The sequence below is a fragment of the Zootermopsis nevadensis genome, unplaced genomic scaffold (assembly GCF_977971745.1).
Source record: "Zootermopsis nevadensis isolate Lab colony 2312 unplaced genomic scaffold, Znev_1.0 Znev_ptg000002l, whole genome shotgun sequence".
Taxonomy (NCBI): Eukaryota; Metazoa; Arthropoda; class Insecta; order Blattodea; family Termopsidae; genus Zootermopsis; species Zootermopsis nevadensis.
Window position 1 is genome coordinate 3,743,839 of NW_028259134.1, and position 21,156 is coordinate 3,764,994.

Genomic DNA, 21,156 nt, shown 5'->3' on the forward strand with positions numbered 1-21,156 from the left:
CTTATTTTATATAAATTAAAATTCTTTCCACTTTTGTTTTCCTTAAATTTCACGTATTAACAAATTTGAGTATTTAATTTTTAATTGCACTTTAGCAAAAAAACTGAACAATATCCACGAAAAAGTTCTTGAAACCCATCCTATTTCCATCTGTTTATCATCGTGTGTCACAATATCATCTCCATCAACACTGTCACTAACTTTGTGGGTTCCTTAAACCTCTAGTTGCATGTAATACTTACCTTCGGAACTCGCTCATCTGAACCGTATCTACTAATTTCATGATCTAATACTTTATCTAAAAGTGCACTTCATTCTACGAGGGGCAGTCAAAAAGTTCCCGGAATTGTGGTATAGCACTGTAATGGTAGGACATATGGCAACACTTACCTAATCACCTTCAAAGCAGGACCCTTGCGCACACACACACACCTGCTCCATCAATGTTGGAAGCATCAGCGGAAGGCTTTGTTTGGAATCTTCTGGAGTTTGGCCGTCGCATTCGACACATCGCTTGTTATGCAGCAATTCCTCGCCGAGAAAAGCATTTCCGTCATCACTCAATTACCATACTCTCCGGATCTCGCTCCGACTGACTTCTGGCTGTTCCCTACTCTGAAAATGGGCCTCAAGGGGACGCGTTTCACAACCATGGAGGACATCAAATAGAATGTGATGGCCGAACTCCGGAAGATTCCAAACGAAGCCTTCTGCCGGTGCTTCCAACAATGGCAGGATCGATGAAGCAAGTGTGTGTGTGCGCAAGGGTCCTGCTTTGAAGGTGATTAGGTAAGCGTTGTCATATGTCCTACCATTACAGTGCTACACCACAATTTCGGGAACTTTTTGACTGCCCTACGTAAATCTGTAAGCACGTGATTTCTCAAAATCGTAGCCGCATTAACTGTGGTGCCGTAGCCTACGTAGAAGCTTTATTCTCTTTGTTTCATTAATGTGTCGGCTCAAATGGCGCGAACAAGTATTTTGTATGGAAAATAAAGCATAACACAGGAAGAAGACATAAGAGATCCAAACAGGCCTTGAAGAGGTTATTCAGGTACTAACAGGAGAGGTATAAAATGCAATGAGGACAAAATCCGAGGTCAAGACCAGAAAAAAGAGAAACAGGTTTGTAACATATCCACATCATTTGTAGAAGATCTAGGTAAGTTTAAATTAATAAAACATGAATTTTAGTACTTTAGTGTTTTAATATTATGATGATGGTGGTGGTGGTGGCTGTGGCAGCAGTGATGGTAGTAGCAGCAGTAGTAGTTGTCATCGCCACTGTCATAAAGCTCAGAGTGTTAAAGTTGTGTATGTTCTATCGTGCCTAATGTTACTTTTTTTAATGTCATTTATTTTATTCTTCCATTTTATTACTCATCATAATCATAATCATAATTTATTTGTTCTTTAAGTCCTTCTAGCTTCAAGGATGACAGTTTTTAATTGATTTAGTAAGAACAAAATGACATCATTTTCATCACATAAGTATTTATAATCTAGAGAAATAAAAATATGTAACTTTTATATGTTACATTATGCACGTTATTATAAATACTTATTTCCTCAATTCTAAAAATACTTCAGAGCTGAAAGTGTTAATTTTCAATATGTTATACTTAAAAGTTTATAAAGTATAAAATTATTATTAAAAACTACAAGTGCCACATCACTTGAATAAAAGACTTCGCGTTACAAAAATGTAAAAATTAGTGTGATATGTTTCAGAAGTTCTGCACTTCAAATGAAATGTTTTCCCTCTTATGGGTTTACAAGTGGGCCCCAGAATGCTTTACTAGGACTGTGTTCGTCTTCTGTCAGGAAAAATTCTCGACCAAGCTTAACAAATTCCTCAAGGCTCAAGTATCCATCTTTGTTGATATCTATTGCTGTAAAACTGTGAACTGCATCCTGCGGACAGAAAACAAAATCAGAGTTTCTGTTTAATGGCACACTGACAACACATTAGCCAGGGAAATTCATTTGAATATTCCTTTGCCATATTTCTCACTAGTTGTTCGTCTGCAAAACAGAACACTCATTTGTTTTGAGCTCTTCATAAGTCTTATTCCTTGGAACTGATATTTCGTAATTCTATTTGAGATTGACGACTCATCATTTCAACATGTTGCTTAATAAGTATTTTACGGTATTATATAAAATGGTACAGCATTGGTCCCCAACGCGGTGCCCGTGGGTGCCATGGCGTCCGCCAAGGCTTTTTTGGGTGCGCACGTTGATACGAAAAGAGGTTATACTGAATAATGAAGGCCGTTCAACCACAAACATTATAAAATCAAAGCGCAGATCTCGACTTACTGACACCCATCTTGACGATTCTTTGCAAGCAGCAACATCATCCTACACTCCCAAATTTGAAAAACTGGCCAATGAAATGCAGTGCCAAACATCGCACTAACTTCCCACTTGAGTAATAATAATTGTACTTATAAAAGTACGTATTTTTGATTGCACGGTTCCTTGTATCATTAAACGTTGTGTTGTTTTGCGTATTATTTGGTGTCCATGTCTTATTTGTCCAGAGAAAAGAAAATTTGGCTTCGTTAATTGGTTGGTGCCCGCCACGATCCCATAAACTTTCAAATGTACCCGTAGGCACAAAAAGGTTGGGGACCACTGTGGTACAGTATCGTGCTAACACCAAACACTAATCGCCTCCGTACTAAGTAGGATTTAATATTCTCACAGCGGTGAATACAAATATGGCCTGTTTGACTTATTAATAATGTGGATGTTGTTTACGTGTCTGAAGTGCAAATAATAAATGTATTATTTTCTTCCCAGAATATACTGTTGTATAGAAGGAGACTTGTTCGTACCTTGTCTTCCAGCCCCAAACATTCAAAGAACAGTTTGAACTCTTCGACTGATATTACTCCATCCCTGTCTTTATCCACAGCCTGAAACACAACAGTTGTATTATAGAATAATTCAGAAACCACCAGGACAACCGCTTTTCAATATGTGAACCGGTAATTTTCAACCATGTACCATCACAGCATCTTCATACTTGCCGCAACGAGATCCTAAAATCTCACAAATCTTATAGTTGCTCTGCATGTAATTTCATTACCACTGTGGGCTTGTAATACTGGGGTCCCGGGTTCAATTCCCGGCGGTGCTCAGATTTACAACTTGTGTTGAGCAAGGCCGTGGTCTAGGCATCACGGAGTTTTCCTCCGCGGTTTCCCCGGTTTCTCCGCGGCATCCCAACAATTACTCCACTTTCATCATCATCTCGCAAAAAGGAGGGTCACAGCAGGAGCGTTAAATGTTGCAGTCCCGATCGAACCCATGTACTGAAGGGTCGTGAATCCTGCTAACCACCAATGCACACCATGCCGAATGGTGTGTACTGGATACGAAAAAAAAAAGAAATTACCACTGTCATTGTCATTGCCAACCTAAAAAGTTATTTTTTTACTACAATTTAAATCTGAAACCTGTTCATGTTCAAATCAAGAACTACCCCTAACCTATGCACTGGCTATTTCTCGTTGTTTTTAAGTTTTTACATATTCCACAAAAATATGGTTAAAATCAGAAAGAAAAATGCAAGTTCCTGATCTGGAATATGTTAGAGATTAATGGTTACATAACTGCAGCAGTTATATTGCATGAGAGTTGATGTTCTCATTGCAGTGAATATGTTCATTTTCTTGTAACAGTTTGTGGACTTGAAATGTTCCTCTTAAATTGCAGCGTAGCAATTTTTTTTTTCTGCTAGATGTAAGAATTTTTTTATTTTATATGAAGTAAAACAATATATGGTATATTGCCTGATAACTGTGCTCATCAGAGTACGAGTGTGAACAGTAGGTATAACTCAGAAGGGTGACCTGTAATTACATTAGGAGCAGATTAAATTTTGAAAATGCTTGCTACTGCTGAGTCCAGAATCTTTTATCCTCCCATGTCCTGTGTAAAAAGCTAAACATTAACTAACTCCATGGCGAAGAGTCCTTGAGAACCTTATGGTGAGCTCAGCTAATTAGGATATTCCCTGTTTTCTTCCTGAAACTCAGATGTGCATTATTGTGTTCACAATAACCCACCACCGGGTCCAGATCTTAAGCCACATGAGTCCAGTCCACTCCCTCCAACACTATTTCTATCAGTTCCATTTTAATTTAATCCTTCCATCTATGCTTAGGTCTTCTGAATGGTTTCTTCCCTTTTGGCTTTCCAACTCAATTTTGTTTGCATTGCATTAAAATATAATTCTTACTTGTTTTGTGTGGGTGTGAAACTGGGTTTCTTACTCTAATCAAGGAACATAGTCTGAAGGTATCTGAGGAGAATATCTAGGCCTATGAAACAGGAAGTAACAGGTAAGATGAGTATTAAAATGGGTCTTCAGAAATTACATTCGGGGCAATGTCCTAGAATCAACTGACAGAGGATAGGGTCGAGTGGTGAACTTTTGTGAGCATCGTAACATGACAGTCAAGTGAATAATGAGTAGTCAGTTCTGGATGATTTGCTGCTATGTAGGATATCTACTGTACTTAATGTTGTTTTTAGTACAGTGAAACCCCTCAAGTTGGACATCCCTTTATATTGGACACATTTAATTGGAACCGGCGAATATCCTATAATTTTACATGTCCACGATACCCTATATCTTGGACACCCCTTTATCCTGGAACTTGAACACCACTTTTGTTGTAACTTGGACAGGTTCATGCTTCGATGCTTTTCAGGGAAACTTTTTCAGTTACATATTTTGAATTTCTGACTGATGAATGCCTCCTCTCTGGAGGATTATTTTATGGACATTGAACTCATCATTGGAATGCATTGCAAGTGTTTAACTGGTCTTTTGCTGAACCCTTAATTGGACTACAGTATTGCAGAAGACGCAGTTTTAACTCCGTCCGTACTGTGCTTGCATTTGAGTTCTGACTGTGTTAACAGAAATGGAATTTCTCTTTTTGCGATGGGGAAGCGGAAATTGGTGGAATAAACTTTAGAAAATGTTATTGAGTCTGGGGTGTAATGTGCAATGCATCGGAGTGGGCTTCAAAAGATTATTATTAATACCATTGTCATTAATTCTTAATTCAAGTAAGCCTGCAGTAGTTAGTGTATGTAAGTAAATAGATTATATTGTCATTAGACCACAATCTGATTTCTGTATCTTGGACACCTCTGTAAGTTGGACACATTTTCATGGAACCCCAAGTGTCCAACTTAGAGATGTTTTACTGTATTATCATTGGTACTGGTGGTAAACGTAACCATGTGGCAGTCTATTACGGCACGTAATGAGAAAAGGAAATCTTATTTTAGGTTAAGTGAATATAATGTGGTGCACCTTGAACAAGTAGGGCAGGAAATGGTGTGCTTTCCTATTGAGGTACTTGTCACTGAGAACATGTTGCATGTGCTGCAGGTACTGCTCCGTTGTCACCAAATTATAGCGATCCACAGCACCCCACTGCTTCTCCCATACTTCCTGCAACCATCCATAACACTGAGATTAAATTATTCAGCGGTAGCATGGCTACTGGTAGGGCCTCCCTAGCCAGATTGGTCGAGAGGGAGAGGTCAGACTAAGACAGGTACCCTGGTCCTCCAGGTTGGGGGTTGGTCGCAAGGCAAACAACCTTGCACTGTAAAGAGGAAGATGTTTCGAGACCTCGATCAAAGCCTCGGACAGACGGACCTAACAAGAGGACAGAATGGAAGAGGAGGATCGAGGAGGCCATGGACCGAATACGGACCAGAGAGCCATTGAAGAAGAAGAAGTTAAGGCTTGAGGTACTTGTAGTAGTAAAGGTGTCAGTGTTGTTCTGGGTAGTGTGGACTTGTAAGTAGATACCAACATTTAAAAGGAACATCAGTCTCTGCCTAATAGTCCATACTACCCAGAAGATCAACAGCACAGACTCTACCCACGGACACCATTTTGTTTTGTTATATTCTACAAAAAACTATCTTAATGAATTTTAATATTTTACCACACAGAATGTTAATGACTCTAGTGTTGTTGTTACCTCATAAGTTTGTAGGACTGCCATTTTTTATTATTTATGGTAGGACGTCAAATATAACAAAGTTTCTACGCATCATAGTTCTCACTGGTATGCCTTTCTTCATCAGTTATTACCCTAATTTTTACATTTTTTTAAGCTTGTTAAGTTCTTGGTATAGAATCTAATTCAGTTGTAAACAAGGCTTTGAACATAACCTTTAATATGAACATAAACATTGAACCCAAAATGATAATTAAAGAACTGGTTCAAATCAGTTCACAGTTGCTCCAATAATTTTTAATTTGCTGTATTAATATAAGAGACGATCCCAGCTACAGTTTAAGGAAATCAAAGCATCTCTCTGAAAATATATTTTACTGTCTCTTAATTTTAAGAGTATTTTTTGTAAATATAAAACAAAACATGCATACAAACAAAACTGTTTACACTTTTGAAGGATAATAATGCCAAACGTGTTTTGACTTCAAGAGGTCATTATCAGTGGCAAAACAAATTAATTCGTATAATAATACAAATCAATAAGATTATGGTTTTTTTACAGATCATAAAAGGTGTGTACTTTACAAAACCATAGTTATATAACACCTCACTGGACTTTCACTGCATTCAATTGAGCACTTAGCTTTTATGTCCACTGGTCTGATTGCTGTAGACCCTCCCCCCAAATGCCTACATGGTGTATAGTGAGACAGCTTTTTCTTTACTGTTCTTATCTAAATTGTGACAGATGCAGATCTCATAAGTCCAAATTTGCAATGAGCGTGTCAGAATTAATGCAGAATCATGTTACTAAACGCTCGTTGACTAGTGCTGTTAGCTTCTCAAGACGGACTCCGTTAGTCAGCTGGTCGTAAAAGGCTTTTCTTACCCGAAGTACATCTTGAAATTCCCTCTGCTGAATTTCTGACAGATGTCCCAAATTGACAAATCTCTCTGCCAGAATGACGAAATCGTCGTAGGACACGACGCCATCCTTATTGATGTCAATTATACCATGGAAAGTCCTCATTTTGCGGCGCCAGAACTCGCCATTTCCCTAAAAGATTTAAGAAATTGTTGCTGTATTAGAGAGACAGAATTATTCCATACTTTAGTATGGAGTGAAAATAGGAAAAATTAGCTGAGTTGACTGTCAGTGTAGCTGACATGTTCTGTTTAACTTAGATGTCAGTTTATCAGGGGTCCGCAGTGGCCGCGCGGTCTGAGGCGTGGGCCTTGTGTCGCTTGGTCGCTGGGGCCGTGGGTTCGAATCCCACTCAAGCCATGGATGTCTGTGTGTCCTGTGTACAGGTAGAGGCCTTGCGACGGGCCGATCCCTCGTCCAAGGAGTCCTACCGAATGTCTATAGATCAAAGCCAACGAGAAGTTGGGACCCGCAGTGCTCAGGAACTTGAAGAACGGGTCGTTCCCAGTATCCCAGTCAGTTTATCGATATGATTTGTCCAGATAAAGTGGTTATCAGTTTGCAAATCCAGGGATTTTGTGCTTACAAACGTATTTTGGTGAGTTATTTGTTATAAATTTCATTATATTTATTTTAGATTTAGGGCCAGTTTGTTAGCAGTAAACCATTTACTCATAAGAGAGAACTGTTTGATGTTGCACTGAAATCATCACAATTTTATTACAAAGACCAAGGACCCTAGAATTGACCCGTAGTGAAATCCATGTTTAATTGTTCCCCAGTTTCCGAACAATTTTTTGTTATTTTCAGGTGATTTTGGTTTGATCTTTTGTTTCCTTTCTGTTAGACGTGTTCTGAACCATTTTTACCGGTTGATTGAATGCCATAAAAATGTAAGCTAGTTAACAAAATTTTGTGATTTGCACAATCATCAACTTTTTCTAAATCGCAGAAAATACCTTTCTGGTAAATAGATTTTAACAAATTGTTAGTTTGAAGGCCACATTTTCGGTGGAGACACCTTTCCTGAAGACAGATTTTTCTGGGGCCAGTATTTTTCGTGTCTCCTGTTTTATTATGTTTTGCGTTGTTTTTACTTTATTGCCTGATTTTACCACTGTCTACTGTAATGCTGCATACCACAAAGAAAACACCTCAGTGTTATGAAGATGAATTTGTTACGCTGGAAATAATCACTCTTTACACTGAGAATGAAACAAGACCCATTAATAAAAAATGCACAGTTACTGTTAAAGTAGGTGGTACATATAGTTACCACTTGGCTTTAAAGGTGAATGTTGGTGGAGGTCTTCTGGGTTGTGCTGTGTGATTGTCTTGCTGCATTTTCAGAACTGAAGTGAGTAATTAAATGTTTATAGTTTAATTTCAACCCTGAAGAAGGAGGTAGCATATTCGTTCGAAACAATGGTAAAAAGCCAAAATACTACAAGCTGCAACAGTAGAGAACATCATTTTCATGGCTTCGTAGTTCCAACATATTTGATAAATGAAATTTTAAACTCTGTTTATCTTAAAATTTCCTTTCATGCACATGGAATATGGAGATCATGTCCACAATTTTTTTAGTTTTTATAGTTGTCCTGTGTCTCTCTGACCAAATGAAGGACTTTTCTTGCGAGATGATAATGAAAGTGGAGTAATTGTTGAGATGCGACGACGAACATTGCGACGCCCCATCATGGCGCCAAAGTTATCGGAGATGAATTTAAATATCACTACTCACGACGCCTGGCGTCGCGACGCCATCCGCCGTCACGCCAGATGAAGCATACGACCCTTGGTATAACGTTGGGCACGATGATAGAAAATCGACGCCGTGCGTAACGAAGTTCTTGAAGGACGAAATTTTACCGAAGACGCCAACCGAACCTAACCTAACATGCACTTAACTGCGCCATTACAACACGCAAGAAATTTGGTGCCCTTGAAATAACACTGGCGAAAGAGTTGGAACATCGACGCCAGGCGTCGCGACGCCAAGCATCACTGCACCGTCTAATAACTCAAAAGACACCGCAGATTTAGTTAGACGTCACTTAAGACAAGAGTAGAAAAGCGACGTCCGGCGTCGCGACGCCTATCGTCACGACGTCATCACAAGACCCAGGAATGTGACTAACGATTCGGATAACATTGGTTGCAACTTTAGGAATCCGACGCCTGGCGTCGCGACGCCGAACATTGCGACGCCCTATCATGGCGCCAAAGTTATAGGAGATGAATTTAAATATCACTGATGACGAAGTTAGAAACTGACGCCTGGCGTCGCGACGCCGGACGTCGCTTTTCTACTCTTGTCTTCAGTGACGTCTAACTACATCTGCGGTGTCTTTTGCGTCATTAGATGAGGACAGTGATGCTCGGCGTCGCGACGCCTGGCGTCGATGTTCCAACTCTTTCGCCAGTGTTATTTCAAGGGCTTCAAATTTCTTGCGTGTTGTAATGGCGCAATTAAGTGCATGTTAGGTTCGGTTAGGTTAGGTTAGTTTGGTGTCTTCGGTAAAATTTCGTCCTTCGAGAACTCTTCGTTACGCACGGCGTCGATTTTCTATCATCGTGCCCAACGTTATACCAAGGGTGGTATACTTCATCTGGCGTGACGGCGGATGGCGTTGCGACGCCAGGCGTCGGTATTCTAATTTCGTCTGCATTGATATTTAAATTCATCTCCGATAACTTTGGCGCCATGATAGGGCGTCGCAATGTTTGGCGTCGCGACGCCAGGCGTCGGTTTCCTAAAGTTGCAGCCAATGTTATCCAAATCGTTCAAGTCATATTCCTGGGTCTTGTGATGACGTCGTGACGGTAGGCGTCGCGACGCCGGACGTCGCTTTTTTACTCTTGTCTTAAGTGACGTCTAACTACATCTGCGGTGTCTTTTGCGTCATCAGATGGTGTAGTGATGCTCGGCGGCGCGACGCCTGGCGTCGATGTTCCAACTCTTTCGCCAGTGTTATTTCAAGGGCTTCAAATTTCTTGCTTGTTGTAATGGCGCAGTTAAGTGCATGTTAGGTTAGGTTCGGTTAGGTTAGGTTAGTTTGGTGTCTTCGGTAAAATTTCGTCCTTCGAGAACTCTTCGTTACGCACGGCGTCGATTTTCTATCATCGTGCCCAACGTTATACCAAGGGTGGTATACTTCATCTGGCGTGACGGCGGATGGCGTTGCGACGCCAGGCGTCGGTATTCTAATTTCGTCTGCAGTGATATTTAAATTCATCTCCGATAACTTTGGCGCCATGATAGGGCGTCGCAATGTTTGGCGTCGCGACGCCAGGCGTCGGTTTCCTAAAGTTGCAGCCAATGTTATCCAAATCGTTCAAGTCATATTCCTGGGTCTTGTGATGACGTCGTGACGGTAGGCGTCGCGACGCCGGACGTCGCTTTTTTACTCTTGTCTTAAGTGACGTCTAACTACATCTGCGGTGTCTTTTGCGTCATCAGATGGTGTAGTGATGCTCGGCGGCGCGACGCCTGGCGTCGATGTTCCAACTCTTTCGCCAGTGTTATTTCAAGGGCTTCAAATTTCTTGCTTGTTGTAATGGCGCAGTTAAGTGCATGTTAGGTTAGGTTCGGTTAGGTTAGGTTAGTTTGGTGTCTTCGGTAAAATTTCGTCCTTCGAGAACTCTTCGTTACGCACGGCGTCGATTTTCTATCATCGTGCCCAACGTTATACCAAGGGTGGTATACTTCATCTGGCGTGACGGCGGATGGCGTTGCGACGCCAGGCGTCGGTATTCTAATTTCGTCTGCAGTGATATTTAAATTCATCTCCGATAACTTTGGCGCCATGATAGGGCGTCGCAATGTTTGGCGTCGCGACGCCAGGCGTCGGTTTCCTAAAGTTGCAGCCAATGTTATCCAAATCGTTCAAGTCATATTCCTGGGTCTTGTGATGACGTCGTGACGGTAGGCGTCGCGACGCCGGACGTCGCTTTTTTACTCTTGTCTTAAGTGACGTCTAACTACATCTGCGGTGTCTTTTGCGTCATCAGATGGTGTAGTGATGCTCGGCGGCGCGACGCCTGGCGTCGATGTTCCAACTCTTTCGCCAGTGTTATTTCAAGGGCTTCAAATTTCTTGCGTGTTGTAATGGCGCAATTAAGTGCATGTTAGGTTAGGTTCGGTTAGGTTAGGTTAGTTTGGTGTCTTCGGTAAAATTTCGTCCTTCGAGAACTCTTCGTTACGCACGGCGTCGATTTTCTATCATCGTGCCCAACGTTATACCAAGGGTGGTATACTTCATCTGGCGTGACGGCGGATGGCGTTGCGACGCCAGGCGTCGGTATTCTAATTTCGTCTGCAGTGATATTTAAATTCATCTCCGATAACTTTGGCGCCATGATAGGGCGTCGCAATGTTTGGCGTCGCGACGCCAGGCGTCGGTTTCCTAAAGTTGCAGCCAATGTTATCCAAATCGTTCAAGTCATATTCCTGGGTCTTGTGATGACGTCGTGACGGTAGGCGTCGCGACGCCGGACGTCGCTTTTTTACTCTTGTCTTAAGTGACGTCTAACTACATCTGCGGTGTCTTTTGCGTCATCAGATGGTGTAGTGATGCTCGGCGGCGCGACGCCTGGCGTCGATGTTCCAACTCTTTCGCCAGTGTTATTTCAAGGGCTTCAAATTTCTTGCTTGTTGTAATGGCGCAGTTAAGTGCATGTTAGGTTGGGTTAGGTTAGGTTAGTTTGGTGTCTTTGGTAAAATTTCGTCCTTCAAGAACTTCGTTACGCACGGCGACGATTTTCTATCATCGAGCCCAACGTTATACCAAGGGTGGTATGCTTCATCTGGCGTGACGGCGGATGGCGTCGCGATGCCAGGCGTCGGTTTCCTAACTACGTCAGCAGTGATATTTAAATTCATCTTTGATAACTTTGGCGCCATGATAGGGCGTCGCAATGTTTGGCGTCGCGACGCCAGGCGTCGGTTTTCTAACTTCGTCAGCAGTGATATTTAAATTCATCTCCGATAAATTTGGCGCCATTATAGGGCGTCGCAATGTTCGGCGTCGCGACGCCAGGCGTCGGTTTCCTAAAGTTGCAATCAATGTTATCCAAATCGTTCGAGTCGCATTCCTGGGTCTTGTGTTGACGTCGTGACGATAGGCGTCGCGATCACGGAGAAACCGGGGAAACCCCGGAGTAATACTCCGTGATGCCTAGACCTTCCCAACACAAGTTGTAAATCTGAGCACCGCCTGGAATCGAACCCGGGACGCCAGTATTACAAGCCCAGCGTTCTAACCGCGGTAAATTAAGGACTAATATAATAAAATAGACCTCATCCTTTGCATTTCATCTTTCATAGTTTTCCACTATATGTAATCTATGCGGTTTATAAAGAGTTAGTAAGTAACCTTAGAAAAATATAAGGCCTAATTCATCAGACCCGTAAATTTCACCACGCTAATTATGCTTTTAATACTCGTTTAATAAATTAGACGTGCGCAAAACAGAATGAGAATACCTGGACAGAAGTAATTAGATTAATACACAGTGACAAATTTACTTTTCCCTTTGAATGCTTACTTTTCCAATCTGACTCTGTTTTTCGGAATCAGAATCCATCTTCGTCTCAGGATGTTCATGACCATAATAAAACGATGAAAAGTTGATTGTCTGAAAAACGAGGATACGAGGATTTTTTATTATCTACACTGTGCATTATCTGAGGCACAAATAATACATACTGTTACAATGTTTCAGCATCTGGTTCTGCTCCCTTCTTCAGGTCAATGACTGTCATTGATAGATAATGGAGTCTGATGCTTATCATATGAATCTAGAATACAAAAGTTTTTTTTCAGTTTAATCCTAATTGTCCCCATGAGTGCAAATAATAAATGTAAGAATGTTCATCAGTTTAATGACATAAATCCACCTGAAATGCAAGAGCGTAGTCCTGAAAGACGGTACATATAGGCATACCTCGTTATATTGCGCCTCGCAGATTTTTTTTTTTTTTTTTTTTTTTACAAATTGAAGGTGGCAACCCTGCGTCGAGCTAGTCTATCGGCGCCATTTTTCCAACGTCATGTGCTCACTTCGTGTCTCTGTCACATTTTGGTAATTCTCGTAATGTTCTCGCATTGTTTTTTTAGACATAATGCTATTTCACACTTAATAGATTACAGTATAGCGTAAACATAAATTTTATATGCACTGAGAAATCAAAAAATTCGTGTGACTCGCTTTATTGTGGTCTGAAACCGAACCCGCAATATCTCCGAGGTATGCCTGTATTAAAGAGGTACCTCAGACAATTAGCAATACTCACTGTAATCACAGTGTGAATCAGTCCGTACCAGTTGTGTTCATATAAAATCATTTAGTAATTTAGTATCAGTTTTAACATCAAATTAATCTTAAAGTTCTTAATTGAATATAAGCCTTATTGAAGTTGAAATTGCCATTGGGAAATTAAAACGTTATAAATCTGTAGGCATCGACTCAGTTCCAGCGGAACTATTTCATGCAGGTGGTAGGACACTGCACTCAGAGATACATAAGCGTATAGTTTCAATTTGGAACCAGACAGTACTACCACAACAGTGGAAAGAATAAATTGTTACTATCCTTAGAACACGTGACAAAACTGAGTGCTGTAACTTCTGAGGTATCTCTCTTTTGTAGCCATACAAAATTTTATCGAATATTCCTCTGGCATGGTTAACGCCATTTATGAATGAAATTATTGTAAACGATCAATGTGGATTCCATTGTAATAGGTCGACTATTGATCAGATCTTTTGTATTCGACAAATATTAGAGAAAAAGTGGGGGTATAATGGGTCAGTTCACCAACTATTTTAGGACTTTAGGAAGGCATATGACTCAGTTAGAGGAGAGATACTGTGTGGCATTTTGACTTTGGAATACCAAAGAAACTTGTTAGGTTAATTAAGATGTGTGTGGATGGGGTATCTAGTAGAGTTCATATAGGTAAACTTCTGTCAGATCCTTTCCCAGTGCACTATGACCTGAAACGGGGATGCTTTATCCCCAATGCTTTTTAATTTTGCTCAAGAACACGCCATCAGGAAGAGTCCATATGAATTGCTGAGGTGTAAAAAGAATTTTAAGCTTGCATTTGCCTGGGACTGGGTGAACACTAGTACAGAAAATATTGTGAAACAGGGCCCAAGATTTGAATCTAAGACCTTCTGAACAGAAACGTGCTCTAACCATTCAACCGCTACGTTCAGTAAGTGGGGTGGGGGGGGGGGGGTTGAAAGTTTGTGGAAAAGCACATATCAAGCCCGCATCAGTTGTTATGAACATTTTTGGTGCATTGATAGTCAGCTCTTCGTCAAGATCAGGGTTTGACCGGATTTCCTTCGTTTGTATTACTTTAACCCATGACCCCGAATACGAGGCAGGCGTGCACAACCCAGAACATTTGTTTTACGAACTGATAGTCATGTTTGTGTGTCACAGGTCACGCGAGTTGTGTGTTTAAATGTTGGTCAGCGGGTCAGAATACATGGGAGATGAAGCTGTAATACACCTGGTGATACTGAATCATATCTACTCAGCTAATAAGATCAGTTAGGACTCAGGATGTGTGGCATGGTGGCTGGTACCTTCTTCCACCCCAATTAGTAAAGGGTAGCTTTTCGAAAATAATTAAACATGATACTAGACGTTCATTCATAAGGTACCGGTTCGAATTCCGGACCACCTATCCTAACAGAGGTCCTTGGGGTTTCGTCTGTACTTAAAGTAGGCCACCACCACTTCCTTTCACATAACACAAAAATCATCGTGTCGTTTTATGATGCTCGTTAAGAACGATTTAATTTAATTCAAATTACGTTTAGCGTAAGCCCTTCTTACCCTTCAATAGTCTGAGAAACTAAGTGTCGTTAAATCAGGAATTATAAAAATATGCAGTTATTTTAATTAAGCACCAGTTACTTTACATTTACTTTCATAATATTTGTGGTATTTAGGTTAAATTTGTCTTTATGATCCCCTTTGGTTCAATTCTGCCCTGACTTTCTTGAGCCTCGCTAAGGACGCGTTTTAAAACTAAGTTGGAAAGCAGATTGAGACAAAGAAAGAGCTTCGAAGTTTCCGGACTTTGTGACTAGGAAATGCATAAACGTTCTCGCATTCTCAGGTTAAACCTACTTCGTTGATACAAGCAATACATCTTTATTAATGAAATTTAAGTTTCATGTTAATTTTGCCCGAAATGCTGATGATGTCAATTTGCTGGGGGATGGTGTGGGTACCAGAACCAAGAATGCAGAAATTCTCCTACAGACTAACAACGAAATAGGCCTAGAAGTAAATGTAGACAGAAGTAAATTACATGAGCGTGTTTCGGGATCAACATAATCATCAATGACGGAACATAATTATAAGTAACACGTCATTTGAAAATGTTTCAAAATTTTTAAGTATTTTGGAACAACGGTAAAAAATATAAATGAGGTCCATGATGAAATTAAGAGTAGAATACATTTATAAAACTCTTGTTTTTATTCGATTCATCTCGTTTACTATCCAAAACACCGAAGACCAGGATATATAAAACAACAATTTTGCCTGTTGTCTTGTATGGACGTAAAACATGGTCTCTTACCTTTAATGAAGAACGTAGATTACAAGTGTTTGAAAACAAGGTGCTCAGGAAGATATTTGGACTTAGGAAGGATGAAATAAGTGGGTAATGTATAATATTACATGACGAAAACCTTCGTGAAATGTACAGATCATCTAGCGTAGTGAGGATAGCGAAATCTAAGAGACTCCGATGGGCTAGGCATATAGCACGAACGGGTGAGGAAATGGATGTATACAGAGTTTTTGTGGGAAATCCTTCTGGAAAACGATTGATGGGTAGACCAAGAAGGAGATGGGAGGATAATACAAAGACAGATCTTCGGGAGATGGGTTGTGAGGATGGTAAATGGATAAAGTTGGCTCAGGATCCAGAAACATTATGAACGGAGAGTGGTTAAGTTTTATGTCCCCCGCCTATACGTTAGTAACAGGCAAATTCACGAGGATTTGGGGATTCCACTGTTCGCCGACCACATCAGAGAACTGACCGTGAATTTCAACTCTAAAGTTAACTGGTGTGGGGAACCCCTTAGTCCGGCAACTCGGGAGGCACTTGTGCCGATCGAGGGCTGACAGAGGTCACCCAAGGGCAACCGAGGGGGAACTGCCGAGGCTGTCCCCAAAAGACGGCCAAGTCGGCGCAACGAGTGAGGTTTTCCTCAGTTGTAATGAAAATGCCAGGGTATAATTCAAAAGGGGCACGGCCCGCCATCCCCAATCAGGGAGGCCTTCAGCCGAAGCGATCCCACCCACTCTGGGTTCAAATCCCAGAGAACCATCCAACCAAAATCCTTTGCCTGACGGGATAACCTCTCATCAGCAGCAACAGACCCTGGTTTGAATAGTAAAGGCTTCCGCCACTACAAAACCCCTGTTACTGTAAGCAAATTCCCGTTTTAGTTATAATATATGAATCCAGACAAATCTGGGTGACAGATAACCTACCTCCGGGTACCGGAGCCTTTTACCCGGAGTTAAGCGGCAGTGACCTTGTACAAAATTTCGTGGGGTTTTATTTCCACGCCCCGACATACGCCGTCGTTTCATGGCAGTTCGACAAAGGTATAATACACCTTACTTTGCAATTAAATGTACTTCGTATCAAATGTTTTTTTTAGAACCAGCCGTCTCTCCGCGACTGAATTCATAAAGATGCTACTTACTGTCTGAATCGTCATTGAACACTACATTCAAACCCTCTTCAGTAACCTCCGCCCGAGGCTTCAAACTCTGCTTACCTTAATGAATCCTTGAATAGCAGGAGAGGTAGTGGCTGAAATTCCCTTCGGTCGTTTAACATTAGTAGCTCGGAAAATCACACGAAATAACGACAAAAACATTTTCTCTTATTAAGAAACAAGCGTCAAAGAAGTAGAAACCCTCACTCTCACTCAAGATCAACCACTTGAGTGTCTGAAATGTCAAGCGAGCTTTTGTGAGACCGGGCCTACGTGCAGTTGGGAACCTACCACGCTTCAGACATCCCTAGTCCTAAACCACCAGCTTTCCACGCATGCGCGTGTGTGGGCAGTATACGCGGGTTGCGTGAGTTCCGGGGGAAAGTTATAACGAAGAAGATAATATGTAGAAGAAAATTTGTGGCGAACTAATTATAATGCAGAGTCCTTAATTTCGGATATTAAACATAAGTCATCACTAGGGTTCGGATGTTCATAACCTAAAAAAACTAGAAATATTCCCAAAAAATGGTTAAATATGACCCAAAAAGGCAAAATATGACATAATTTGTTATGAAAAAATATTCGCTAAAATTTAAAAAAACCCGTTTTGTTTTTCAATCATGTTATTTATTTACATATGCATGTACAACTATTACAATACTTGATATGTTGAGAATACGTGCTCCTATAAAAATTAAATAAATTTAAAAGAAGAGCCTTTCATTGCATATAAAATTCATATATTACAAATAAATAAATAAACAACAATCAAAATGTTACGTACCTTTCTTCGTTGTCCTTTCTTGGCAGCATTACAATATATGATGATGTGAATTTTCAAGGTCTCGAATGAAAATTCTCTTCAATTGTCGCTCAGTATGGTCTTGTAACTTTAGAAGCTCCTTTCGACATCGCACGACATCACCGGAGCACATTTGAAGGGGGTTAAATCATTGCTGTTCAACGCTGGTTCATCTTCTCCCAGTGTAGCCAGCAACTACATTCGCTACATTTCTGCCGCAGACATCCGTTGCTTCATCAATCGAAACCCAAATCTTATTATCGCCCACAGTACGTGTAATTATTTTTAGACCATCTGGGTATGAGGCGATCATGACAATGCTAGCTGTGCTTGGGTTATTTGTACTTTTGGAAATATTTTCCTTTATTACACTTTTGACTTTAAAGTCAAGTACGTTCGTCGAGTATTCATGCATTTTATAAATGCATTCTTTGTGAGTTTTCATCCTTCACTGACGTGTTTGTTTATTGGGGATACAAATCTAGTGGCAAAATGGTTACAATTTATTTCTTCTTCGTATCATTAAAGTTGTAATCTGACAGATTTAAATTTTATCAAAGATAATTTTCTGAAATAAGATGAATTCATTTATTCCAACACTCTTCTTTACGTATCTTTTCATTGCTGTAGATATTGGCTCATTTCTTTTCAATGGAAAACACTTCAACTACCAAGAAGATTAATATTTATGATGAATTGGAAACAAACTTTCTCAAATGTTGCACATGGTTCATAGTTCAATACCAGTCCCCTGCCTTTTCTCACATACCGTCTGCCACGCATCAGGAGGTGATTTGGGAAGTAATTTCAAGTAAAAAATTTTGATACATTTTTCAAATTTTTTAACTGTTATCAAGCTATAGTGTGCAGGGAAAAAAATACACCAAATAATTAATCAAATTAATTTATTTCACATCATATAAGTGTTCAAACTGTCTACCACAGTTTTGCTCACCCTTAACAAGAGTTTACTGCGTATCGAATAATTTCAGGGTGTCCCGACACGAAGACGTTCCTCTCTCGTGTGTAATTTGGTCTTTCATTAGACTCCTTAAAAAGGTGTGGCAATGATCAGCAGCTAAGGTATCGGACCACGGCGATAATTTTCACCCAAGTCCGCTAAACACGCCGTATTACAACATTACAGATTCACACTACTTAAATGGGGTATTAAGAACGCTTGGTTTGTACGGTAAAAATTTCAAGTCGTTCGAGATGATTAACATTTTGTTTTACGAGTACTTTTCTCAAAAAAAAAGTTAAGTAAAGACTTAACATATATTGAATATATTATAATATATAAATACAGTGAAAGATTATGCTGTTCTCTCTACACCATGTTTCCCATAAATAAATTAAACAGTATGGGGGAGGATATTCTTCTTCTTCTTCTTCTATGGCTCTCCGGTCCATGGCCTCCGCAATTCTCCTCTTCCATTCGGTCCTATCCTTCTTCCAATTTCTAATTATGGGGGAGGATATTTGTTGATCTGTGATACTCATGAGGATACCTCTTATAAAGAAAATGGATTACACCTTTTGAGGCTTATTTAATATTTTGCAAAATCTATAATGTGCTTACTACTAAAGTGGTCTGCCACCTAACACCGATTCCATAACACATGCAAAAGCTGGGCTAAATTAACATTATTTTAAAAAGTCCTGAATTTGGTCAAGTAATATTCCAAATAAAATACTTTATTCTTTTAAATAATTTTTACGCCATGCTCAGACCAAAGATGAAGCCTGTCTAACTTCAAATTCAGAAGATACCGCAACTTTTTCACGGGGTTAAAGTGGCCAGAGCACACACCAGATCACTCATCTCTATCCATTACTCAGGATATAAATGTACATCCCAAATATGCCATCGCAGTGCGAGTTTTAAGCGCGGGAGCTTTATTTTTATTCGGCACAGAAGCACCTCTCTAGTTACCATAAAACTGTAGCACAGTCTGAAATATGTAACCACTTTATTATTTACACCAATCGAATGATCCCTATAAAAGCTATATTTACATATATTAACAAATCTGTCCATAAATGCTGAAGACTGAGCACACTGTATAAAGGAATTTTATTATTCATTTTATGTATGATGGGATTTATGAACCATAATATAGTGACTGACATTGGTTAGTAACCAAACTTAATATTTTCAAAGTCTTAATTTGTTGGCTTAACTCTTTTTATATTCAATTCTTTCGACTTTAACTTCGTCTCCGACCAGCTGATAGACGTATGTCACGACAGTGGAACTCTGAATGTCCATCAGTACAAATGACGGTATTATTGACCTGCAAATAGAAATATAGTTTTAGAACAGATTCTCTTTTATTTTCAGCAGTTAACTCTGTGGGGCAGAGTACTTTAGTTGGAGGCCATTTTTAGTCATTCACTGCGAGGTTAATCTTCCACATCCTCTCTGCCCTCTTTTAAATGCTTAAACCATAAAAATATTTGTGCTTAGGACAGCTATTCGTAATATTTAATGTGTTTCAGTGGGGCATTTCCCCAGCTTTACACAAAACTTGATTTTGACACGTTGTACCATTGTGTGTTTTTTGACAACACAGTAATATATGACGCACAAAGCACATCCATATGAAACAACAATGCAATTCAGTGCGTTTATAGCAGCCTCTTGCAGAACAATACTCATACTGCATATTTTTATTTTGTCTCATTACTTTTTTTACCACACTGCGTACTATCCAAAAATATGTATCTTCAATATGGCCTTTTATATGAAGAAGATTAAATAATGAAAAACAATTCTCAACATACGTATCAAGAGGGTTGTATGCTCCAGTAGCTGATCCTGGATTGATGTAAAATTTATTTTCTTGTTCGTATGCTTCAAACTTGTGTGTGTGACCTGAGATAAGAATATCAACATCTAATTGTCGCTGAATAAGAGCAAGAGAATCTGGTTCTCCCCATGGAACAACCTGATGGCCATGGCATAAACCAATTCGAAACTGACCAACAGTCACCACTTTCTGCTCAGGATAATTCAGATTCTGAAAGAAAACACAGAAAGGAGCAATGAAGTAAAATGGTGCATAACCTCAATCTAACATATTGTAATAACTTGTTACGTATGTATTACCTCGTCAAAATCTCCACGAACAACATGAACATCACTGGCAAGAGTTTTCAAATAATCATATGATTCTTTGGTGCAAAGATTTCCTGTACATAATATGTGTTGAATCCTTCCTGGTACCAACAGCTTCTTGAATTTTGCTGGTAAACTGCTACATCTATGTGGAATATGCAAATCTCCAAGCACAAGTACTAACTGAAATAAATTAAACATTCGTGTTTAAATCTACGAAACGCTACAGGAGAAAGGGTTATACAAATATTCACACATTACAAAATGCTGTTCACGTACCATTATGGTATATTTTTGTGTATGTTATTTGTACTGAAGAAATGATCTTGCTGGAATTATGTAACAAACCTAAAGTGTTCAATGAAACACACTATAATAATGTCTTTCCTGTGTCGGTAATGTTTCACGGTACCGAAAACCAATATCTTTTCTATATGACCTAACCACAGTCAACAAACTTTGTATGACTCAAGCTGACACTTCACAAGAATCCACGACATCTGTTGTTAATAGTGGTAAATTTAATCGCA

The 21,156-nt window shown here is 39.8% G+C and overlaps 2 protein-coding genes across 2 annotated transcripts; both read right to left on the reverse strand.

The window, feature by feature from the left end:
* Positions 1–1,535: 1,535 nt before the first annotated feature.
* CBP (sarcoplasmic calcium-binding protein) lies at positions 1,536–17,002 on the reverse strand. The gene is made up of 6 exons (XM_022061120.2): positions 16,761–17,002; positions 12,481–12,570; positions 6,895–7,062; positions 5,345–5,485; positions 2,847–2,927; positions 1,536–1,917 (listed from the first exon to the last, which is right to left on the reverse strand). Exons 1-6 carry the CDS (start codon positions 16,860–16,862, stop codon positions 1,768–1,770), a joined length of 732 nt encoding a protein of 243 aa, XP_021916812.1. The 5' UTR covers positions 16,863–17,002; the 3' UTR covers positions 1,536–1,767.
* Positions 17,003–19,461: 2,459 nt separating this feature from the next.
* Vps29 (vacuolar protein sorting 29) lies at positions 19,462–21,124 on the reverse strand. Its single transcript, XM_022061117.2, has 4 exons — positions 20,906–21,124; positions 20,618–20,809; positions 20,293–20,528; positions 19,462–19,802 (listed from the first exon to the last, which is right to left on the reverse strand). The coding sequence occupies exons 1-4, from the start codon at positions 20,906–20,908 to the stop codon at positions 19,685–19,687; spliced, it is 549 nt and encodes a 182-aa protein (XP_021916809.1). The 5' UTR covers positions 20,909–21,124; the 3' UTR covers positions 19,462–19,684.
* Positions 21,125–21,156: the final 32 nt, after the last annotated feature.

Bases quoted from the DNA above. Each gene is read 5' to 3' on its own strand.
- CBP (XM_022061120.2), bottom strand. From the start codon at position 16,862: ATGTTTTTGTCGTTATTTCGTGTGATTTTCCGAGCTACTAATGTTAAA. The intron at 5,486-6,894 runs GTAAGAAAAGCC...GGATGGTTGCAG, and splicing joins AATTTCAAGATGTACTTCGG to GAAGTATGGGAGAAGCAGTG. The intron at 2,928-5,344 runs GTGCACCACATT...GTTGTGTTTCAG, and splicing joins TCCTGCCCTACTTGTTCAAG to GCTGTGGATAAAGACAGGGA.
- Vps29 (XM_022061117.2), bottom strand. The intron at 20,529-20,617 runs GTAATACATACG...GTTTTCTTTCAG, and splicing joins TTCGTGGAGATTTTGACGAG to AATCTGAATTATCCTGAGCA. The intron at 19,803-20,292 runs GTATGTTGAGAA...TTCTATTTGCAG, and splicing joins GCATACAACCCTCTTGATAC to GTCAATAATACCGTCATTTG.